This window comes from Scardinius erythrophthalmus (genome assembly GCF_964197995.2).
Source record: "Scardinius erythrophthalmus genome assembly, chromosome: 10".
NCBI classification, from domain to species: Eukaryota; Metazoa; Chordata; class Actinopteri; order Cypriniformes; family Leuciscidae; genus Scardinius; species Scardinius erythrophthalmus.
In genome coordinates this window covers 33,127,044-33,149,711 of record NC_138230.1, presented here as the reverse complement: position 1 = coordinate 33,149,711, position 22,668 = coordinate 33,127,044, and the positions used below count along the sequence as shown (strand labels likewise).

Here is a 22,668-nt window from a genome sequence, read left to right as displayed (position 1 = left end):
ACAACATAAGGGTGAGCATTTTTGAACAACATTTTTGGGTGAACTCTCCCTTTAAGGATTTGCTTACCATATTATTTACCATTAAAATACTGGTTTTCAGCCTGAACTTTTCCCAGTAACACATTCTGCATCTGGAGAACTTCTGCAGCATAAAGAAAACAGCTTTGTTGCGTGTCTTTTTTTTATTTTTATAGAAGAATATATATAAAAAAATAGATTCATTATTAATTATTTTTGATGTATTGTTAATCCATCAAAACAATTAATCAGGATTAATCTCTATAGATTTTTAAGGCCATAGTTTCTGTTGATAAAACTTCTGTTTAGTTTTTTCTTTGAAGAATTTCAGCAAAAGTAGGCCTACAAGAGAGAAAAAAAAATCCGCCTTGATAAGGAAGCCTTCGATTACTGACTAGAAGTTTGATTAATGACCTTGAGGTAAGATTAGCCACCAAAACAGATTTTATTCTTTAATCTCAAAATAGTCGATTTAAATAGGCTACTTTTAGATAGTTAGATGTCCACTTATTTTGCCTTTTCCACAATATTTGACAATGCAACATTGTATAATATTATATATTAATGCACATAATGCAACTTTATGATATTAAACAAAGATTCTAGAGGCATCTCTTCATTATTATTGCGCACATCAACAAGAACGCGGCCATTTACAATCACGAAGCTGCCGTCGTCGCCGCTCACTGAGCGCGCGCTGCGTTTTATCGCGTCGCGGAGTCGCGATGCAGATTGGTTTTAGCCAGGGTTGTAAATTCAAATGTGTCCTCGCTTGGATGCCGGTTAGAAGGGTGGGGTTGCTGAGCCTGAATAGACTTCGATTGCGCTTGCTCGGTGTGGAGTTGTGTGGGGGTGTGTGCTGTCCCGATGGTTTAAATCCTACACATGCGTACTGGATTTCGGGGTTCAAGGGAATATACGCCATATTGGAAACACTGTATAGTTTAGCTAACAGTTTAGCTAGCGGGAGGAAAAGAGCCACTAATTGATTCCCGTTGGTCGGTTGTGGCGTTTGGCACGTCGTTATTTTCCCTGTCGTCTCGCGTGACCCAGTTTACAGGCACATTCTCGCAGTCCGGACTCAAACTTATCCGCTGAACGGGGTGAAAAGGCGTTCGTTTGTTTGACAGGGCTGTTAGAAAGACAAGTTGAATGGATCCGAGGGTCGCTTGGATTCAGCCGGAACAGAAAGGTCCTGCGAACGCTTTATGGATGCGTGTGTGGGAAACGTCTCAGGTAAACCGGACTAACACAGGTCAGCACCAGAACCACCATCACCACAACAACATATGTGTCAAATCTCCTGCGTTTGACGTTTATAAGACTGTAACGTCCAATGCAAATAACAGCACTATCATTAAAAACAACAGCACTGCGATCCCGGGTAGCGGCTCTGTGGCTCACCCGTTAAATGGAAACACGGGAGACGGCGATATGACCCAAAAGACCGGCTCGGTGGTGGATTTGGCGTCCAGTTGCTCTAAAATAAGGACTACAAGCCCTAATGTGATCGCTGGGAATATGAACAAGGGCCATCCATTTTTTACTTGCAGCGAGAACGTGTTGAATAATGTCAACCATCATCATCATCATCATCATCATCCTCCTCATCCTCATCTACGGCATTTCAATCAAGAGCAGCAGCAGCAGAGTTGCATGAAGCGCCATCCGTCCCATCCAGCAGCGATTCACAACCACCATCACCACCACCATCACCCGGGCCGGAGGAAAAGCGATAATAAGGCCAGCACCTATGGGATAAACTACTTGCTCTCTAACTGGACTAACGGCAATTATGAGAACTCCGGCACGCCGTGGAAGACGAGGAAATATAACCCAGGGGTTGACGGGTGAGATGAGCTTGATTTATAACAGCGGCAGCGCTCGTTATAATGTTACGCTATTTTTTTCTGTGGCCTTATGTGTGTGATACCAGTGTCACTGGGCCTTTTTTTGACGTGTTGGACTGGGACTTTAGCTTTAGCACGATAGCCGGTTGTCCTATGTTTGGTGGGTTGGGTCACTTGTGGAATGTGTGTGACTGTGCGTGTGTTAGCAGTTGTAGGCTAGCGATGTCCTATTCGTCAACGAATCGTTCTTTTGAGTCGGATCTCTTCCGGTCTGTACGATTCATTCACGAATTGATTTGAATCACTCGGAGTTACGTTGAGTGAACACCCACTGATTCGCTGAACTAAGAACCATAGATGTACATTTTATTTAAGCGAATTTCTTTTAATGCACTGAATCATAGTAGAAAAAAAAACACAAATATGGGACACATCAAATTACAATAAACATCCTTATTAATAAGGCTTAAAACTAATAATAGGCGTTTTGGAACGTTATAAAGTGCAACAGGCTGGTTCCGAGAAAAAAAAAAAAAAAAAAAATCCTGTACATTTTCTCCGTGATTTTTACAGTATCTTATATACTCACATTAGATCGATTTAACTATAAAAGTCTTTAGTTAAATCGATCTAATGTGAGCTACGAGTAGGGCTGCACGATAATAGTTATACTGATAATCACGATTATTTTGTTCAAATTATAATCGCGATTATTCTCATTTGAGAAATTACAGAGAAAAAGTTGTATGTATGTATATATGTATGTGTGTGTGTATATATATATATATATATATATATATATATATATATATATATATATATATATATATACGATAGTGTAACAATACCCTCATGCCACGATTCGATACATATCACCCACAATACGATATTACTGCTATACTCCAAGACATATGGTAAAAAGGTTAACAGAAAAATTACTGTTGATTAAAATGCTAAATTTGATTTTACATTGGGGGTGGAAATGAATAGACTTGGACTTAGTCCAGGTAACCCAATGCACAGGACAATTGTGACACCAGAATAAAAATATTGATGATTCTGAAGCTGAAAATACAGAATTATTTTAGACGAATATGCTTCACTCTGTTACTGGCTAGATACATTTAAAATAATGTAGACCACTTTTTACTGGTAACATAAGATATTTTGCATTATCAGGACACAAAAATATCCCCCCATTATAATACAGTATATTCAACATTATAGCCTAGTAGTTTATTGTAGTACTGACACTAAAACTCTGTAAACTTGAATTTTTTCTCACACAGAAATTTTCTTTTTGGGGGAATATCCACGATACATATTGATGCATTTTTGTGTTGCGATATATTGTGGCACGATATATTGTGTGTGTGTGTGTGTGTGTGTGTGTGTGTGTGTGTGTGTGTATATATATATATATATATGTGTGTGTGTGTGTGTGTGTATTTTATTATATATATAATATGTTACAATTTTGTGTTAATTTGCATATTTTGTACAAAGTATCAATAAGGTGTATATTGAATTTGGTCTTTTAAAGTCCCTGTCTTACTACATTAGTACTTACAACAAATCTGGTAAAATTGACTGGCAGGCAGAGGAGGAAAGCCTTGATTTGCCCTCCAGGTGGGCGTTCCTATCACGTGAAAACTATGAATTAACTGTCTGGTTTTTACAAATTCCACTCAGGAGCAAAAATCTGCCTTTAAATTTGAAAGAAATAAAGATTTGACATTTATCGTGATAATTATCGATATCAACTAATATTAAGGAAATGTATTTATTTATTTTGCCATATTGTCCTGCCCTAATTCACATTATCACAATGTACCTGGATAAAAGTTTAGGTTACGCTTTATTTTACAGTACGTGCACTTGCAGTGTAGTTACCGAAGAAAGTGCTGGTAATATAATGTAACTACATGAGTTACCGTTAGTTTTACAGATAGGTTTAAGGTTAGTACCTAGTTATAACCCACTTATTATAATTGTTTTAAGTACATAGTACATATATACGCGGAACAGGACTGTAAAATAAAGTGCTACCAAAGTTTATAATTCGATATAAACACTGATGTCAACAGTAGCGATCAAAATAGGGGCAAATCACATTTTGAAAGTAACTTGGCACTTTAAATAATGATTGTATTGATTACATGGTTATATGTAATCTAGGTGGTGGCAAGTGACTTAAAAAAAAAATTGGTTCAAAAACACTGATTCATCCAGTAATGAAACAAGTGAAGTCTTTGAGTCATTCAAACAAATTAAGTAATTAACTCAAATAAATTAAGCATTTTAAATAGACTGCACCAGTTAATATTTTGTCAGAACCTCAAAGTTATGCTATTTTGTTCAATTGTCTTTTCAAAATCGTCATTCTTAATTTATTCACAATCGTGCAGCTCTACTTTTAACTTTATGTTTGTTACATTTGTTGTCATCTGTCTATTGCTGTTGGCTGGATTCATGATTTTAGTGTTTGCTGATTTATGATTGGCCCTGTCCCAAATGGCAGCCTAAGCACTCGCGGTCTTCCTACGAGTCCGCACTTTTGTGACGTAACACCGCTTTGACTGTCGGGAAGAAGTCCGCGGAGCTCGCATCAGTGCAGGCTCGGCAAAAGTGCGTATCGAGGGCGCATATCGACTGCATAGGGGGTGCTCGCGAACACCCTTCTGAGACCTAAAATGACAACTGGGACAACCACGTTTCATGGACTTAACTGACACTCGCACGCGTGGCAGCCATTGTAAGTCCACAAGACCGAAAGTGCATATGAAGTGTGCCATTTGGGACAGGGCCTTTATTGCACTGGGCACTTAATACAATACATGTTTAGTCTTTAGTAACCCAGCAATTGTAGGCTTGCATAAGAAGAGATGAATCTGTTGCATGAACTTGTTATATTTGTGGTAATTTTTCCACAAAAGATTCTTGAAACAAATGAGGCCGGAACTGTGTCTCTCAACCTTGTGAGTGGCCTATCTAGTCCCAGACACCATTTCTGTGTATAGGTGCAAAAGGCTGTTTAGGTATAGGCTGCGTTTTAAAGTTCGTAGCAGTCTTTGTTTGATTTGAGTTTTGGTTGTTTTCTCCAATTATTAGTGTAGCCTGTAAGTAACTGTAAGTTATCTTAAAGTTTAAATTCAGAGACTTTGGTTCAGGACAGACTACAAGTGTTGAAAATGACAGATTTTTTGAGAGAATATAAAAAAAATTGTTTAAAAAAAAAACTAATAAAAATCTAGTCAGCTCATGTTTTACATTGAGGGGGACCAAATGTAAAGGTTCATGAATCAAGTAATTATATAACTCATTTTAATTAACCACTGCACTAAATTTTGCATTTCAACGTTCTTATTGCTCATTTTTTCTGTTTGGTTAAGTTTTTAATTGATTAGGGTTACCTACATAATGGGTTTTTACACATGAATTTGTCAGCACATCATCATTTTTACTCTATTGTATTGTACTGGGGCATCTTTTCCATGTTGCAAACATTAAATACTTCTGGCATTTGATTTTATCCATCGGGAATTGATTGGATTATGAAACGTAGCTGTTTCCATACCAAAATGGAGCCAGATGAATGTGAGTTTGCTAAAAAATGCCTAAACCCCTTTTGGTACACATTTAACCAGTCAAGTTCTTAATCTTGTGGCCCAAGTATACTTATTGTACAGGTTGTTAATGGATTTAAAAAAAAAAAAAAATGTAATCTATAAAAACAAATCTCAAGATTCTTGCTTCATGGGTTGTTTATGTGATAGATCTGCATGAATGGCTTCTTAAATTGTACCAACTTCATTTCCATAATTTCCTTCCTTCATTTTTCCAAGGTTGCATGAAGAAATCATGGACTTTTACAATTTTATGTCTCCTCGTCCTGAGGAGGCCACAATGAGACAGGAGGTGGTGGACAGGATAGAGACGGTCATCAAGGAGTTGTGGCCTACCGCTGATGTAAGCAAGCTTAGAGCTGATATGTATATATTAAAAAAATTGGGCTGTTGGCATTATAAATGATTAGCCCAAATATACAAATGTAATTGTTTTTACTTTTATCTATTTAGGTCCAGGTTTTTGGCAGCTTTAGCACTGGACTCTTTCTCCCAACCAGGTAAATAAACATGTGCAACAGTGTGTTTGATCTTGCACATTAACACAACAGTGATATTTTGAACAGAACCCTAAGCCGTTTTCAACACGCACAATGTTGCTCTTGTGATCTGTTGTTGCTGTACGGTCATAACACTATTCTCAGTAAGATGACTCTCACAGAAGGATGGGATGTGACCAAATACATCACAATCATAGCATGCTAGCCTATTTTGGCTCTGAGCTGTCTTTCAGGAACTGAGCAAACATTTTGATAATTTGCTAAATCTGTGGCCCAGTTTCACAGACAGGGCTTAGATTAAGCCAGGATTAGGCCTTAGTTCAATTAGGACATTTAAGTAGCTTTTTTTTTTTTTTTTTTAAACGTTTATTATCAAAAAAACATTACTTGTGTACATCTTGAGACAAAACAATAGCAGCGACTTTAAGTTTTGTCAGTGCAAGTTGCTTTCAGTTAAAACTAGGCTTAAGCCTTGTCTGTGAAACCAGGGGTAAATATGACTCTCTGTGTGTAGATTTTTTTGGTTTGTATGTCTCTGAAACCTGAAAGATTTTCATTGTGTTAAGTCATTAGGCCCCATGTTTTTGGTTGAACACTATTGAGAAAACATTGAATGGGAGTTTATTTGACAGCAAAAACACTTTGATGTTTGGTGGTTTTGTTTTCATGTGGAGATCTAGGCCTCCCTTAGGCTTATTGAAAAAAAAATTGATTTTAACAATTTGCCTAAACAGAAAATTGCAAGGTATTTGTATGTGGGGCTATATGAAAGATTCTGTCTGGTTCTTTTTACTGTAGTGACATTGACCTGGTGGTGTTTGGGAAATGGGAGAAACCTCCCCTGCAGCTGTTGGAGCAGGCCCTCAGAAAACACAGTGTGGCAGAACCCTATTCCATCAAAGTTCTCGACAAAGCTACGGTATGTATTTTTCCCTCTACTGTCGATTTAACATTTGCCAAACTCAATTTAATGGTTTCATATGCAGAGGTTGTTGCTTTTTTGTAACATATTTGTGGGTTTCTTGGCAATATTAATAATTTTATATTTATATCTTTTTAATTTTGAAGGTACCAATCATCAAACTGACAGATCAGGAGACTGAGGTGAAAGTGGACATTAGTTTCAATGTGGAGACGGGCATCAAAGCTGCTAGCTTCATCAAAGAATATGTGAAGGTAATGTGTAGCTCATTTTGTAAATCTATGTATAGTCCCAGGAGTGAGTCAGATCAGTAATATTTTTGAATATTAAGTATTCCCAACTAAGCAAGCCAGAGGCGACAGTGGCAAGGAACCAAAACTCCATCAGGTGACTTGGGGAAAAAAAACTTGGGAGAAACCATGCTCAGTCGGGGGGGCTCGTTTTCCTCTGGCCAACGAACGAACACGGTGTCATTATGATTCAGGCTGCATCACATGTCAGAATTTAGATCGGTAGCATTCATATATTCACCCAGTTCCTTTTGCTTGAAGATCAGATTCATCATGCCGGTATGGAGCCAAAGCTGGCCATAGGGTCTGTGTGGAGGACCTGTCTGGTTCTTTGCTGAGGATCTGTGCCGATGGCTGTCGTGTCAACGAGGCCTTCACAGGGGATTGTCTAGTAGACGCGGTCTTTGCTGACAATCAGGGCTGGGTTTTGGTCGTGTCTAGGTGCAGATCCACCATCTGATCTGGACCGGATCCGGCTGACTACGGTAACCTCGGGATAAGGATGAGACAGACAGACACTAAAACCCCTTTCACACAGAGATTCCGGAAAATACACGGATAAAGTGACCCGGGATTTGACCCGGACGCGTTTGATTTTGGTTCATTCACACTGCCAGTGATTTTCCGGAATCAGAGCGTGCGTTCACACACAACCCGTAAAAATCCCGTAAAGACACGTGACATCGATGTGACTTGTAATGTTTCAGCAGCGCCTTAAGTTTACTTATGAGCTGCGATTTCTCTCTCGAGAAACCACGCTTGTGCATTTTTTTTCTCTGATTCGATCATGAACATGCATATTACATACCGTTTCACTAGCTGGCGAACGATCCCGGTTCAGTGTTATCACTACGACACGCCATTATTACGGCTTTTGTTCACACAGCGCGCGAACAACACGGCAATGTTACTAGGTCCCCAACCCGGCATCGATGCCGGCATCAATCCCGGGTCGTGTTTGAGTTCACACAGAAGGCATTCTGGCAATTTCCCGGCAATTTGCCAGGATCATCGCGCTGTGTGAAAGGGGCTTAACATTAGCATAGATGCTATTCTTCTTACAATGTAACAAGTACATTGGGTGTTATAGGAAGTGTTCTTGGTTCCGGTTGACCTCATTTATGCAGCCTAACAAATCATTTAACTGATTTGAATAATAGAAATTGATAATGTGTTATGTGTAAAGAGATGTGTTTTTAGTCTAGATTTAAGCTGACAGCGTGTGTCTGCTTCCCAAACAGAGTTTAGGTGCTAAATAGGAAAAGGATCTACTGCCTGCAGGTGATTTTGATGTTCTATCAACTGGCCAGAATTTTGAGATTGCAATAGAGACGTGAAGGACTATAATACGTTATGTCTCTTACAACTTTTGTGGTAGTACAAAAATGCCAAAGTTTGGTTAGTCAAAATTATTTTTTTATTTTTGTGAATTGTTTAGCTGCTAATAGAAAAGCATGAAAAAATCACGATGGTCTTAATGTTGTGAAAAGTGGTGTTTTGCAACTGAGTGTGTGTGATGCTGGTTATGACGTGCTGTTTGTCCAAAATATTCAGGAAAAAAAAAACTGATTTTATCATATGTAAAATACTTCATGGCCTGATAAAGTTTTTCAGTTCGTTTGCCACACCTGCTAATGGCAAGAAGTAACTTTCTTTCTTTTTTTTGGATCCTGCTTGTATTTACATGTTCTATGTGTCCTAGATGTACTCCTTGTTTGCTGATCTCATGTCAGTCTTATAGTGGCATTGTTTGACTAGAGGAGGAGAGTGAAGCATAACTTAAACATCTGTCAGCAAGCTTTCAACGCAGAATTATGAATAAGGAGATGACCTTCATAGCTCTCATCTGTGCAACCACAAGAGGAGATTTTTTTTCTTACCATTGAATATATGATAATATTGTACAGTTGCAATAAAATATATGACGATTCAATTTACAGCACGTTCATAAATTGAACAAAAACATAAGGCAAATATAGCTACAAGCAGCAATTCTGGGCCATATACCAAAGGCTCTGCAGGCACAACAAATACAGCAAGCACATCAAACAACACAAGGAGCTTTCAGAAGGACTGCAATGTGCATCACATAGCATGTGTTTTGTATCCGTATTCAACGTAGGTCTGTTATAATTTGTAGGAGTGGAAAACTGTTTTTCATATACTTCCACATGGCGGGTGAGCAAAATGTTGGAAAATGACAAATAAGATGTTGTTGAAATTGGCATAAATCAAGGAAGACGTAGAGAGAATTAATTTTTTTATAGTTTTTTTGTAAAAAGCCAAACTCGGTGGCGCTGTCTGAATACAATACATTTTAAAATGCCGATTACTGTAATGGGTCTTAATGTAAGGTGTTGAATGTGATCAACATGAGGAGAGTAATTGGGTGTAATAAGAATTTAGTTTATAGGACAGAAGAAAAGTGAATATTTGAACTGGTGATGTGTGTATATATAAATTTGGTCCTAGAGACCCCAAAGTTGGTCAGGGTTTTATTCAAAACCAGCCCAATAAATATGCCAAATTTAATAATTTTCCTATCCATGGTTCATAAGGTGCCATACACTTCCACCGGGGAGGAATAATAAGAATACTCTCAATTATAAGCATCATTAGGGAATGAGACCCAAAGTCTTTAAGACGATGTCGATCTTACATGGAGGAATGTTAGATTTATTGGCCTGTCTCCAGTTATCATAACACATTACCTCATGTAAATATTTCTGCTGCTTCTGAACAGCTGGATGTTATCTCCAGTGAAAGACAGCTGCATATGCAATTGCCATGTTTTGGGCTTTTGAAAACACATAAATGTGCAAGACTTCACAGAAACCCGTTTGATATTCCTGATGTCAACATGTAATGACACTGTTTTCGTAAAAAGACTAGAATGGTGAAATCTTTGATGTAATCTTATCTCAAGTGGTCACGGAGTCGCCTTTGAGTTGCTTCTTAATGCCTGGTGTAAACTGTCTTTTTTATGTTTTAAAGTCTTAAATATCTTTTTTTCCCTCCCACACAGAAGTATACCGTGCTGCCTTATTTAATCTTCGTGCTGAAACAGTTCCTGCTACAGCGAGACCTCAATGAAGTCTTCACAGGAGGAATCAGCTCCTACAGTCTCATACTGATGGTCATCAGCTTCTTACAGGTGCAACATTAGCAGCCAGTCTAGTTCTCAAGCGTGTAAACTGTTTCGACATTTAGGCGAAGAGAAGAACCACAGTGTTTCACATCAAAAATAACTTGTTCTTGTCTTATTTGGAGATCTGTCATTGTCAAGCATATTTTCCTATCTTTGTTTGACTGCATCAGCCACACTCATTTCATAAATGACTGTGCCAAACAAATAAAGAGAATGTCTCGACTTGCCTGCTGATTTTTGGTTTATACTTGCAGTTACACCCAAGAATTGATGCCAGGAATCCCAACATGAACCTTGGCATTCTGCTCATCGAGTTTTTTGAGCTGTATGGAAGACACTTCAACTACCTGAAGACAGGCATCAGGATAAAGAACGGTGGTGCTTACATGGCTAAAGAGGACATCATGAAGGCCATGAGTAATGGCTACAGGCCCTCCATGCTGTGTATTGAGGACCCTCTTCTTCCTGGTACAATTACAAGCTATTTATTCAAAAATTGCTCCATTAATGCAAAACCTAGTGAGCTTCTTACTTTCTACTACCTTCTGAGGCAGCGTCCTTTCTGAATTGAAACTTTATAAGTGACCAGTTTAACTAATTCCTCACATGAAGCACACCGAGACTGATCCCACAATTGATTTCAATAGAGTTTGGTCTTAGCATGTTTGCGAATGAGACTTTGAAGAAACAAATTGTGTCTGATAATATTGTACTAGGCCTATTTGTTTGGGCTGGGTATTCACAAGCTTGCAATTCGATATTGATTAATTTGGATATATATCCAATATATATAACGCTCTTAGCTTTACAGGGAAATAGTTGGTTCTACGTTATTAATGTATATTCATATCAATTCTCATATTCCTATAATAATTCATATGAAAAGTAATCAAAAACTAAGCTTATTCTGATTTATTATATGAGGCGGCAAGGCACACTACAATGTTATGTTCATTCATCAGATGAAAACGGCATAGACTAAAAGATCGATTCTTGGGATTTAAGAATCCGTATCGGTTCTTAAAAATGAGAATCAATCAAGAAATTGGAAGTATTAACATATTCCTATGAATGCACTTCAATACAGAATCAGTCGTTAATAGAAATTTAATTGAATCAAATCTCATTGTGAATCGAATATTCTGCATTTGAAAAATCTTTCCTGAATTGAATCAAAAATCTATAAATTGTAAATCGAATCGATTCACTGTCTACCCAAATATTTACACTCCCATAATAAAAACATTAGCACATAAAGACATTTCAAACTAATTCAATTCTATCACCATATACTTTGGTATATTTTGTTCTCTCAACTTTTATTGTTTTGGATTTTACTTAGTCACCATGCTTTCCACAATACATTTGTTGTATTGTCTTTTCCTGGAATCTAAATTTGGCCAAAACACAGTATCTCTTAAAAGGCAGCTGCCTATATTTTAGGACAGACTTTAAGGAATCATTAGCATTAGCTTCAGCTTCAGATGCGATGCTGTCATTGATGTGACACTTTAGGAATTGCTTGAGAAAATGAGATGTTCTGTCTCATTAGTTGCATTTAGGCATTAGTGAATTTCTTTTAAACTTAAGAAAAAGTAATTTACTGCAAGTTGTTTGGTTAAGTAAAAACCAAAAACCTTTTCTTTGTGTGACTACTCAGGTAATGATGTGGGCAGAAGCTCTTATGGTGCCATGCAGGTGAAGGAGGCTTTCGACTATGCGTATATAATACTGGGTCACGCCGTCTCACCTCTTGCACGTTCTTACCCCAACAAAGACAGCGACAGGTACAGCTCTCATGGACATACAAACATGTTTGTATTGTTATATTGTATATATGTATTATATATATATATATATATGTGTGTGTATGTATGTGTATATATGTATTGTTATATTGTGTTATATTGTATTTTATTTAATTTGTCATTTATCTTGTCCCCTCAGCACTTTGGGCCGCATTATTAAAGTCACCCAGGAAGTCATTGACTACAGAGAGTGGATCATAAAGAAGTGGGGTGGCAGACACAACTCCCGCTTGGAGAGGAATCCAGGTACGTTTCAATGTGAAGAATTTAGAATTTATCTAATGACTGCAGATACTAGGTGAATTTCATTTGTTTGTTTTTGATTGTACTTCATAATGTCTCCCGGTGCAATAAGTTCTCATTGAGAAGGCATTATAGATAGTTACTGATGTCCTGGGGTGGAGTGTGTTCCAGACGTTTTACAGCATTGTAATGATGCCTTTTTAAGATGTTGCAAGGCCCCAAACTCCATGCAGGGCCGCATAGCATTGATCCTTAAGAAAAGGCAGTCCCAGAATGTGAATACAAAAAGGTGTTCCACTTTGTCCTTCTGCTGCATTTAAAACATTTATTTATTATTATTTGTAGAAACTAGCAATGATCATAGATTAAAATAAGTAACTAAAGTAATTATAAACTTTCAAAGTTTTAGAAGCCACACATTTTAAGAGCTGAATGTTCTTCAGGGATCCCACTCTTTTTAATCAATGAATTTAGATTATTTCTTCAGACGTTTGTGATGTACTGGATAGGGTTTTTAGCTTTGCATGACTAGAAAAACATTTTTTCCTTATGAAAGTGGGTAAGGCGTTTTCATCATTTACATGACTTTTCATGATCTTTTTAAGTTACCCAGGTTTTTCTAGACTGTGGGAATCCTGGTTCTTCAGAGTCAAAATGCTCGTTTTGCCCTATTTTAAATCAAGTCGTTTTGAGGCCCCCTAGTGGAAGCCGCTGTCCTAGGTGTTGGTCGAAGTAAGATATGACTTATGAATGTATCAAAAGTAAATCAAATAAATTAAACCTGATATTTTGCCTAATAAAATAACATTTCATTGGTCAATGAATGCCTATGTTAGTGCACTGCAGAACTTCTGATTGCAGTGATGAAGTGTCACTTTGGCAAACCCTTTCATTTTGTTCTCTGTTCTTGCAATGCATTAATATAAATTGGATTTGAAACATTTTCTGACAAAGTGTAGCTTTGTAGGTGCCCTAGAAGTGAGAAAGTGTCCTCCTCAACAGCATTTTATCCCTTTCACACATCTTATTCATGACTTTGACTGTGATTAATTTGTTATATTAAACTAAAGCTTGATAGATCAATTTGGTAATGTGACCTTTTGAAATGTGGCCGTCGAAGTCTGGTTTGACAGACGGATAGTTGCTTTGCAGTGAATCTGCTTATTTCAATTCAGCCATGTTTCAAATGAAACCTGCTTTGATTTGGCTGATGTTTTGATGGCTTTTGCATGCAGGTCCATCTCATAAAGACTCAGTGGATCAGGTAGAGACGGTCACACTGCTGGGTGTAGGTGTGGAGGACCAGCAGCAGAGGGACTCTGTGTCCCCTCACAGCGCAGACTCACCCATGTCCCTGTCCAGCCCTCAACAGCACTCCTCTGCCTCTTCTGCGTCCTCGATGTCAGGCAGCGATATCGTAAGCATCATCCTTCATCTGTGTCCATACTTTAACCCTATAAAGCCTACTCAAGTGTATCGTATTTATGCCAAATTATCCTTTAAACTTAAACCTGTTATAAATCCCTTCTATATCCCACTGTACGAAAGGGCTTTCCCACAACTAAAAGGGCTTTAGTATAGTTATAAAAATTATAAATATAAATAAATAAATAAAAATAATATATATATATATATATATATATATATATATATATATATATATATATATATATATATATATATATATATATATATTAATTCCTGCAGTTTATTTAAAAATATATATAATTAAATTAAATGAAGAAAAAAAAAATGTTAGAATGAATGACTTAAGGTGCCGTACACACCGGAACGAATATCGGCTCGCGTTATTCGCCAGCGTTTTTCAACGCGTTTTTTGTGTTCACACCCAAGCGATTTTCGCTGACGATGAGCCGAGTGATTATGCAAATTCATTCCCTGACATTAGATGGCGCTTAATACCACTCCATAACAGTTCTCTTTTATCAAGATTTTTGTAGTTGCTGTCGCGTTTGTCATATAGTTATTTATGTTCTAACACCAACGAGACCAGCAGCTCTACAATCATCTTGCCTTGCATCTTCCTCGTCTTATTTCTTCCCGGCAGTGTAGACGCTACTCGGCGTATATCTTCTTCGCCGTTACGTATGTGTGCTCGGCAAGACCGTTTTGTGTTTGAGTGCCCCCAAGTTGTGTTTTACTGTAACTTCAGAAGCTCCAGACACGTGAGCAAAAGCGCCAATCTCATTGGTCGGATAGTTTTTGACGCGGTGCGTCAAACCAAAAAAACTAACCCGAGGCGTTTTAAAAAAAATGACGCTTTTACGCGTGGCATTTTTCGCGTCGGTGTGCACACTCACATTGGCGCCGTTTGTTTAGTCACGAGGCGTTAAACATCGGCGAATAACACGCGTGAAATTCGTCCTGGTGTGAACAGGCCTTTACTCAGACTTCACTGAATCAGCCTTTTTGAATGAATCTTTTGAATGATTCAATAAAATAAATTTAAGTCACTTGTCGCCACCTACTGGTGTAACAATGTAATAGATACAATCTTTTTATGATGCATCGTTACTTTTAAAAAGCGATTTACTCTATTTTGATCGCTATCGTAGACATTAGTGTCTATGACTTTTATCCTAGTACTTCTGTTACAATAATTCAAATTATCACAGAAGTAATGATGATGTATGGCTGAACAGACTGTGAAGATGTTTCATACCTAGCCTACATGACAATTGCTCTCTCTGGCTCAGCGGCAGTGCGAACGCAGATTTGAGTGTTCCGCTCTGATCAAACTTGTCAGGTTTAATAAACCTAGCTGATTCATTGTCATTTAGGAATTAATCACGTGGGTGCCTCAATCGGAAATGTGATCTTTTAACGATTAACCGTGCAGCTGTAGTGATACATCAGGCTGTTGAGGAACATTTATTTGTAAATCTCAATTGTATTAAAATGGATTGGATGTTTTGACCCTTCACAATAGAAACGACAGAGTTTTGATAGTAAGATGATATTTAAATGCTTAGATTTATTACTACCCATTATTGGACGATATAGGAAAAAATTATATATATATGCATTTTATGTAAGTAGTATAAGATCTCATTGATTTACATTACAAGCTATCAGGATTTCATCTTACGCTTTGGCCATATAAATATCAGTGACTGCACCAAATTGCATAATTTTTGAGGTGAAAAAATTGAGGTGTGCTATGAGTAAACTGAGCTTCATATTCTTCCTATATTATATTATATGAACCATAAAAGCCTAATCCATCGTATGATACTCAACAAAAATATAGACATTTTTTTGTCTAAAGGTTCAACGAACTGTTACATAATATAAAAAAAAAAAAAAAAAAAAAGATTATTTTATGTCAGACTTTACAGGGCTAATATGCCTTAGGTTGTCATTCCCTCTCACATAACTGACTTCTGCTCCTCCAGGACTCTGACTCCACACCGTATGTCACTCCACCTGTAGCCCCCTTCCCTCTCCAGATTCTGCCGGCGGGAACCCTGTCATCAGCGCTTCAGATGGGCACGGGCAAAGCCAGCATCACGGCAGCACTCACCATGTCTCCGGCCCCCCAGGTGAGGGGCGATTTTGGTTTGGTAGCTAATTGTGATGATGATGACTGGCATGTTCTTGAATCCAACTTCCCCTCTCTCTCTATTTCTCTAGGCGAGAGTGTCAAACACAGGCAGTCTTTCTCTCCACGCTCTACCTGGCAGACAGGTGTGTATGGCAGATGGACCACCCCCATACCTCCACATGCCCCCCCCTGCAGTCCCCCCAGCTCCCCCCAGCCCTCTACCCAGTCCCCACCATCATCCAAAGGTAGGCTGTCCCACGTGCGCTCTCCTCTACATGCTGTATCTTGACAGTGAGCCCAACTTTCCCTCCTTCATCTAGACTTCACAGACTAGTTTAATGACAGGATAGGGTACAATTATGAAATTTAATGCCCACCTTGGTGTTAATGTAATGTCCAAACAGGAGCATTCAATAAGACTGTGTTTTGAGAAGTTTATTTTAATAACTTGCTCTGTATGTATTGTTTTTGTAATTAATATTAGATCAGGGATGTGATTTTTCCGGATTAATCCGGAATTCCGGATTTTCCTACCTGAAAATGTGACCTACGTGAATCATGCAGATCTGTAAAAAAAACAAAAAAAAGGAGGGGGGGGGGGGCATCTCACAGCCGTCACTATGGTAACCCGGGACGGAACCACAATCGCCGCGAATCGCCGTCCCCGCGCAACAGGCAAAGTCAACATGGTGGTTACAGATGGCAAAGAGATGCAATTTTCCTTGGAATACCCGCCCAGCGAGTGCTTGAAGTGTGTCAGAAACAGAGCGCGCGCGCGATCAGTTGTTGGTATTTTTTTGTGTAGCGTGCGCGACGCCGCATCCAATGTAGACAGCATTGCTTTTTGTTTTGAGGGCGCTTAACACACAGGCTCGTCTCAGTATATTTTCCTGCTTTTTTGTCCTTAGCCAATCACATGCCTGATTAGATAAACATTACATTTTAATTAAGTACACTTTTCATAATAAATATAATTTTAAAAAGCTGCTGTACTTAAAACAATGCCATACAATAAGTATGATGATTGAAATGGCCAACAATTACTTAGAAAACATAACATTTTGCAGTTTATTTATAATACTTTTATTTCATTCATGGATTACTTGTGACAGCGCTGCATGCATCTTCAGAACACTCTTATCACGTTAGCCTTGCCCGGTACCCTTGTTTTTGTTTTTTTGTTTTTTTTAGAATTTTGACAATGCGTTGTTGTAAGAATGTGATATATCTTAGTGTAATCATCAAATTGCAACAGTTGTGATGTAATTATATAAATATATAGTCTGACGCGCTGCGTGATTAAATTGCTATATCTTAGTGTAATCATCAAATTGCAACAGTTGTGATGTAATTATATAAATATATAGTCTGACGCGCTGCGTGATTAAATTGCCTGTTTCCTAATGTTGTTTGAGTCTCCTACAACATGTTTACATGCATCAAAGGTCAAAAAACTGGTTAATTTCTTCATAATATACATTTTGCACATCACCACATTTTCAATAATTCTCAAACGACTCGTCAGATGAATCAATCTCTCTAAATCCCTCCTTTCCGTGAGCTACTCTGCTCTGGTTGGCCAGACAGCTCAGTCTGTTGTGATTGGTTTACCGCATACAGCATGCGTGTCGAAAACAAAAACAGCCAATTACCATAACAACATCAGGTGTGCGTGTCCTGAGGATTCCTACACCATAAACTAAACACAGTAATGAACAATGACGTTGATTTTTACCATATCAATCCGAGCGTGAGTCCGATGATGAAACATTGGAAGAACTAGTTATTCAACCCGAACCTCCATCACAAGCACAACTCGAGCAGGACGTTTCTCAGTGATGCACTACTCAGTTTGAGGCACATTATGAGATGTTGCAACTGTAATTCCTCACCATCAGCATGAACAAGTGCATGACCATCAACAAACCGATTATTTTACTTGTAATAATTTATTATTTTTGTAATATATTGCGGTGAACACGTGGAAACTGTATCAATAACAGTGCATAAATGCAATGTATACATTAGCCGAGCTCTAGCGTGAATGACTGATGTAACTTAAACGTTGGTAAAACAAATCTTGCTCCATGCTTAATCTTTACACAAAGTAGTGAGAACGACAGACAATCTGCATAGACTCAGTTTTAGGTAATAGTAGCCCACAACTGATTAGCAGAAGTATTTCAGTAAGACAGTGATAATGTGAGTTAGCCAGTTAGCAGGAGACCTACACAATATAAAACTCAAAACTAAGTATTTTTTACACCATCTTTCAAGAGCAAGCGGTTTGCAAATCCTGCATTGAACTCAGAGATTTGAGAAGCAGCCGTCAGTAAAATAAAGGGAACACAGCAAAAGTTTAGGATTATACTGCTGTGATATCATGGTAAAGATGAATTTTAACCACTGATTCTTCACATGCTCGTCCTTGGGCAGTGAAAAAAAACTGTCTTTACCTTCACATTGTAGAGCACAGCGTCTTCTCCACATGATGCAATCCAGTATCCACAGGAATCAGCTGCTGGTTTGAGGTTCAAGTTTTCCCTGGTGTCTGCGCGCGCAATAATTGGGCGGGCAATATGCTAATGTTTTGTCTTGACGTCACAACGAAATGTCTTATGACTCGTTTGAAAAATGATTAATATAATTGTCTCAGTCAACTCTTACTTTTGAAAGACAATAACTTTATATACGGTGCACTGTCAGATTTAAAACTTTGCAGGATGTTTTCATTCATTTAGAGCTGTGTTACACACTACATGAAAGGTCATTTTCAAAAATTCATTATAAGGGCCCTTTAAGAGTAAAGCCTGTGATTTTCCGCCAAAATAAAAGCTCATTAGTTTATAGATTGAAAGCAAAGAAATGAAGAGAATTCCTGAGAATTCCATAAATCGTTCACATGTTGTACTTTATTTATTTGATTATTTTAGATACGCCAATCCCTTTCATATGTTTAGGAGGGTGGGTTTTAATGAAAAACATTTCATGTTCACCAAGGCTGCATTTAATTAATTAGAAATACAGTAAAAACAGTAATATTGTGAAATAATTAAATAACTGTATTCAATTTGATATATATATCTCAAATTGTGTACAGTTATTTAAAATTATTTCACAATATTACTGTTTTAAAAAATATATATTTTTATTTTTGTCATTTAGTCTTGATAGCAAAGCTGAATTTTCAGCATTATTACTCCAGTCTTCAGTGTCACATGATCCTTCAGAAATCATTTAATTTGCTGATTTGCTGCTCAAGAAACATTTCTATAAATGTTGAAAACTGTTGTTGTGCTTAATATTTAGATACATTTTGTTCATGTCTTTGATTAATAGAAAGTTCAAAAGAAAAGCATTTTGAAATGGACATATTTTGTAACATTATCAATGTCTTAAGGGCCGTACACACCGGGACGAAAATCGGCGCGCGTTATTCGCCAGCGTTTTTCAACGCGTTTTTTGTGTTCACACCCAAGCGATTTTCGCTGACGATGAGCCGAGTGAACATGCAAATTCATTCCCTGACATTAGATGGCGCTTAATGTAAAACAGAAATACCCCGGTACACAAGGTGGCTGCGCAACTTTACGCTTTTGACACTCGCTTGTCACTCAGAAGAAGAGATCAAGTATTTACGCGCTTGTCAAAATCATACCAGCAGCTCTACATTCATCTTGCCTTGCATCTTCCTCGTCTTATTTCTTCCCGGCAGTGTAGACGCTACTCGGCGTATATCTTCTTCGCCGTTACGTATGTGTGCTCGGCAAGACCGTTTTGTGTTTGAGCGCCCCCAAGTTGTGTTTCACTGTAACTTCAGAAGCTCCAGACACATGAGCAAAAGCGCCAATCTCATTGGTCAGATAGTTTTTGACGCAGCGCGTCAAACCAAAAAAACTAACCCGAGGCGTTTTTTTAAAAAATGACGCTTTTACGCGTGGCGTTTTTCGCGTCAGTGTGCACACTCACATTGGCGCCCTTTGTTTAGTCACGAGGTTAAACGTCGGCGAATATCGCGTACGAAATTCGTCCCGGTGTGAACAGGCCTTTACTCTTTTTACCGTAATTAAACGCTGAACTTTAAAATGATAGTGCATTTGTATTTTAAATTATGTATATTTAAATCCAGTTTTTTTCAGATGCATGCATGATTCTAAGTCCCCTATCTTGACTTATCTCCAGCAGACAGGTCCCAAGTTCCCTCTGAAGAGCTTCCACAATCCCGCCGTGGTGCACAGTCCCGTCCTTTCCAACCGAAGCCACATTCAGTTCAACCGCAACACCTGGCGCCGCAGAAAGAGGGACAGTCTGCCGGCTAGCGTCAGCAGATAAAGACGACGACGCTCCCCTATGGGCGCTCCCTCTCCACTTGCTTCCTCTTTCACCCCTCTGGTCCCATCTTAAAACGATGAGAAACTCATTTAGCCCTCCTACTGATGGTGTGAGCACAGAGAGACCAGCGTTTGAAACCCAGCTCCTCGTTCAGTAGTTGTGGTGATGGTGGTGCTAAGTAGTTCAGTCTGCCACTGAATCTGTGCATGTATATGTTGAGACATTTGTTTGTTTTTTTTGACCTGTGCAATCTTCCTGAGGAAGCTTCGAGAACAGGAACTGTTTTTTCGGTCGTCTACTCCACAACTTCCAGGTTGGCAGGTGAAACGTTCCTTTTTTTTGTATGTGTTTCATGCTTCACATTTTTGGTCTAAACGTGACACCCTTCACTTGTGGGACGATCTAGATTCAGTGGATTTCAAGTGTTTGTTGTATCGGGTGAGGATGTGTGTTTCAAAGGTGGTGTGTGTGTGTGTGTGTGTGTGTGTGTGTGTGTGTGTGTGTGTGTGTGTGACGTTGGCTTCAAATTCTGCACTCAAAGATGCTTCCAGAGACCCCCACCGTATTGACTGTATACATCACGCAACCTTTACTTTTTTTTGTGCAATAACTTCTTAATTTCTGTATTTTCCTTCACTCTGGAAACATATTTAATTTCTTTTTTGGTTGTTTTTGTGTCCAGCCTTTTGTTTGTTTGTTTTTGTAAAAATGTTTTTATTTTTGTAATGTTTTTAATTTTGTTCATCGTTTACAGATCCTGTCAGACAGGCTCCTTAAGGGGAAAAAAAGTCTGTTTTAAAAGAGTTTTTTGAGAGTTTATATTCCCTCTTCCCCTTTTTCTCGGCATAAATTGCACCTGGACAAGAGCAAGTTAAAGCAGCCAGTCTAGATCTCGCAGAACGACTTTCCACTCTTTACCAACAGGTGTCGCCATTTCTCACTTTCTGTGTTCCCACATTGAGCTTCAGAATCTCAGCTGTTTCTTTTATTCGTCTCGTTCGTTTTGTCATTAAGGTTGTAGTTGTGTGGCATTGAGGCTGTAGGACTTGGGTTTATCAGACTGAGAATCGGAAAAAAAGCTTGAGCTCTTGGTCCTAATGCGCTTTCATTTATATGTGTGTCTGTCCTTTTTAAGTCGCTATAGGTAAGTGTGAGATGTGAATTATTTTAGGGAAGCTCTAATGGACGTGTGAGCGGACTCCAGATCAGTGCAGCTTTATGCAAGGTGCCCTAATCGGACCTAGTTCGACTTCTGAATGGGCACCCGAATCAGACTAGCGGAGAAAGGGAATTTATTTTGATTCCTTTCTGGAATCTTGACGTGCATTTATTGCCAGGTACTTGCGCTAATATATGCCTTTTTGGTAATAACCTATTCCTGTACTGTATTGAATTGATTTTTTTTTTTTTTCTGTTTGTATATGGCACACTAAAACTGTATTGCTGTTGCTCAAAACGTCACAGGCATACAGGTTATTGTTACTATGCAAGTGGAGTTTTGAAAATCTCTCTTCCTGTGTCCCTCACGATGGCCATTTGCTTGTAAATCTTGTCAAGAAACTAAATCGGAGTGACCGTCAACGGACTCAGGCCTGAGATCGACGCACATGTGAACAGTTCCTGTATGCAAGTTCAGACTGTTTTAATGGCGGAAAAACACTTGGACGTCTTGTCTGGAGTTTTTGCAATGCAAATATTTCCTCCTGGAGATCAACCGGACTACATTTACTGCTGTTACAACGCTACAACTATGTCCTGCAGTCTGTATTGAATGACTTTGACTTGTGTGATGTGTTTTACAAAGTCATATCTGATACAGAGACTGTGGATTGTCCTTGTAACTCTTGACTCACCCGCCTATCAATGCAATAGGGCAAATGTAACTCTAATAGCAGTTTCTGCTTTTAGATAGAACCAGCATCTTTTGCAAAATGAGTCAGACATTGAGGCAACTCTCCCCCTCCTTTCAAATAAGGACCTACTTTATTGGTGATTTGTCTAATGAAAATGGCTCCGTTTTTCCTGAGTGAATCTGTAGATGTGTTTGAAAGGTGGAAATATTTCACTCTGTAATGGTTTGACCTTTTGAGGTGATGTACTGCTTGATACAGTGTGGCACTCCTCATTGAATATCAATGATGGATTTTAAATGTTACTTTTTTTTTTTTTTTTTTTTTTTTTTTGCTGACGTCTGTTATGTCGCAGTGGCCAAAAGCACTCCTGAACTTGTCAATCGTTATACTGAAAGCCCTCAATGTGGCCGCAAAGCATCTAAGAGGTCAGACGGAGGAATTGTTTTTGTTTTCCTTCAATATTTTTATGTAATTTTTTTTCTATTTTATTTTTTAAATAAACATCTTAAAACC

At 38.3% G+C, this 22,668-nt stretch overlaps 1 protein-coding gene across 2 annotated transcripts; it reads left to right on the top strand.

Annotated features, from left to right (window-relative positions):
- The first annotated feature begins 919 nt into the window (after positions 1-919).
- Positions 920-22,668, top strand: tent4a (terminal nucleotidyltransferase 4A). Of its 2 annotated transcripts, none has more exons than XM_081376453.1 (13): positions 920-1,868; positions 5,714-5,837; positions 5,948-5,994; positions 6,793-6,913; positions 7,063-7,170; positions 10,232-10,360; positions 10,609-10,822; positions 12,015-12,141; positions 12,302-12,408; positions 13,641-13,822; positions 15,822-15,968; positions 16,060-16,215; positions 20,156-22,668. In XM_081376453.1, the coding sequence occupies exons 1-13, from the start codon at positions 1,171-1,173 to the stop codon at positions 20,300-20,302; spliced, it is 2,307 nt and encodes a 768-aa protein (XP_081232579.1). In that variant the 5' UTR covers positions 920-1,170; the 3' UTR covers positions 20,303-22,668. The 2 variants fall into 2 exon arrangements, with proteins under 2 accessions (XP_081232579.1, XP_081232578.1); XM_081376452.1 differs by having other exon boundaries at positions 20,153-20,431.

What these genes read in the sequence shown, in the direction of transcription:
- tent4a (XM_081376452.1), top strand. Translation starts at nt 1,171, where the DNA reads ATGGATCCGAGGGTCGCTTGGATTCAGCCGGAACAGAAAGGTCCTGCG. An exon ending in TGGTCATCAGCTTCTTACAG is followed by an intron (nt 10,361 to 10,608) that starts GTGCAACATTAG and finishes TTATACTTGCAG; the next exon opens with TTACACCCAAGAATTGATGC. An exon ending in CGATGTCAGGCAGCGATATC is followed by an intron (nt 13,823 to 15,821) that starts GTAAGCATCATC and finishes CTGCTCCTCCAG; the next exon opens with GACTCTGACTCCACACCGTA.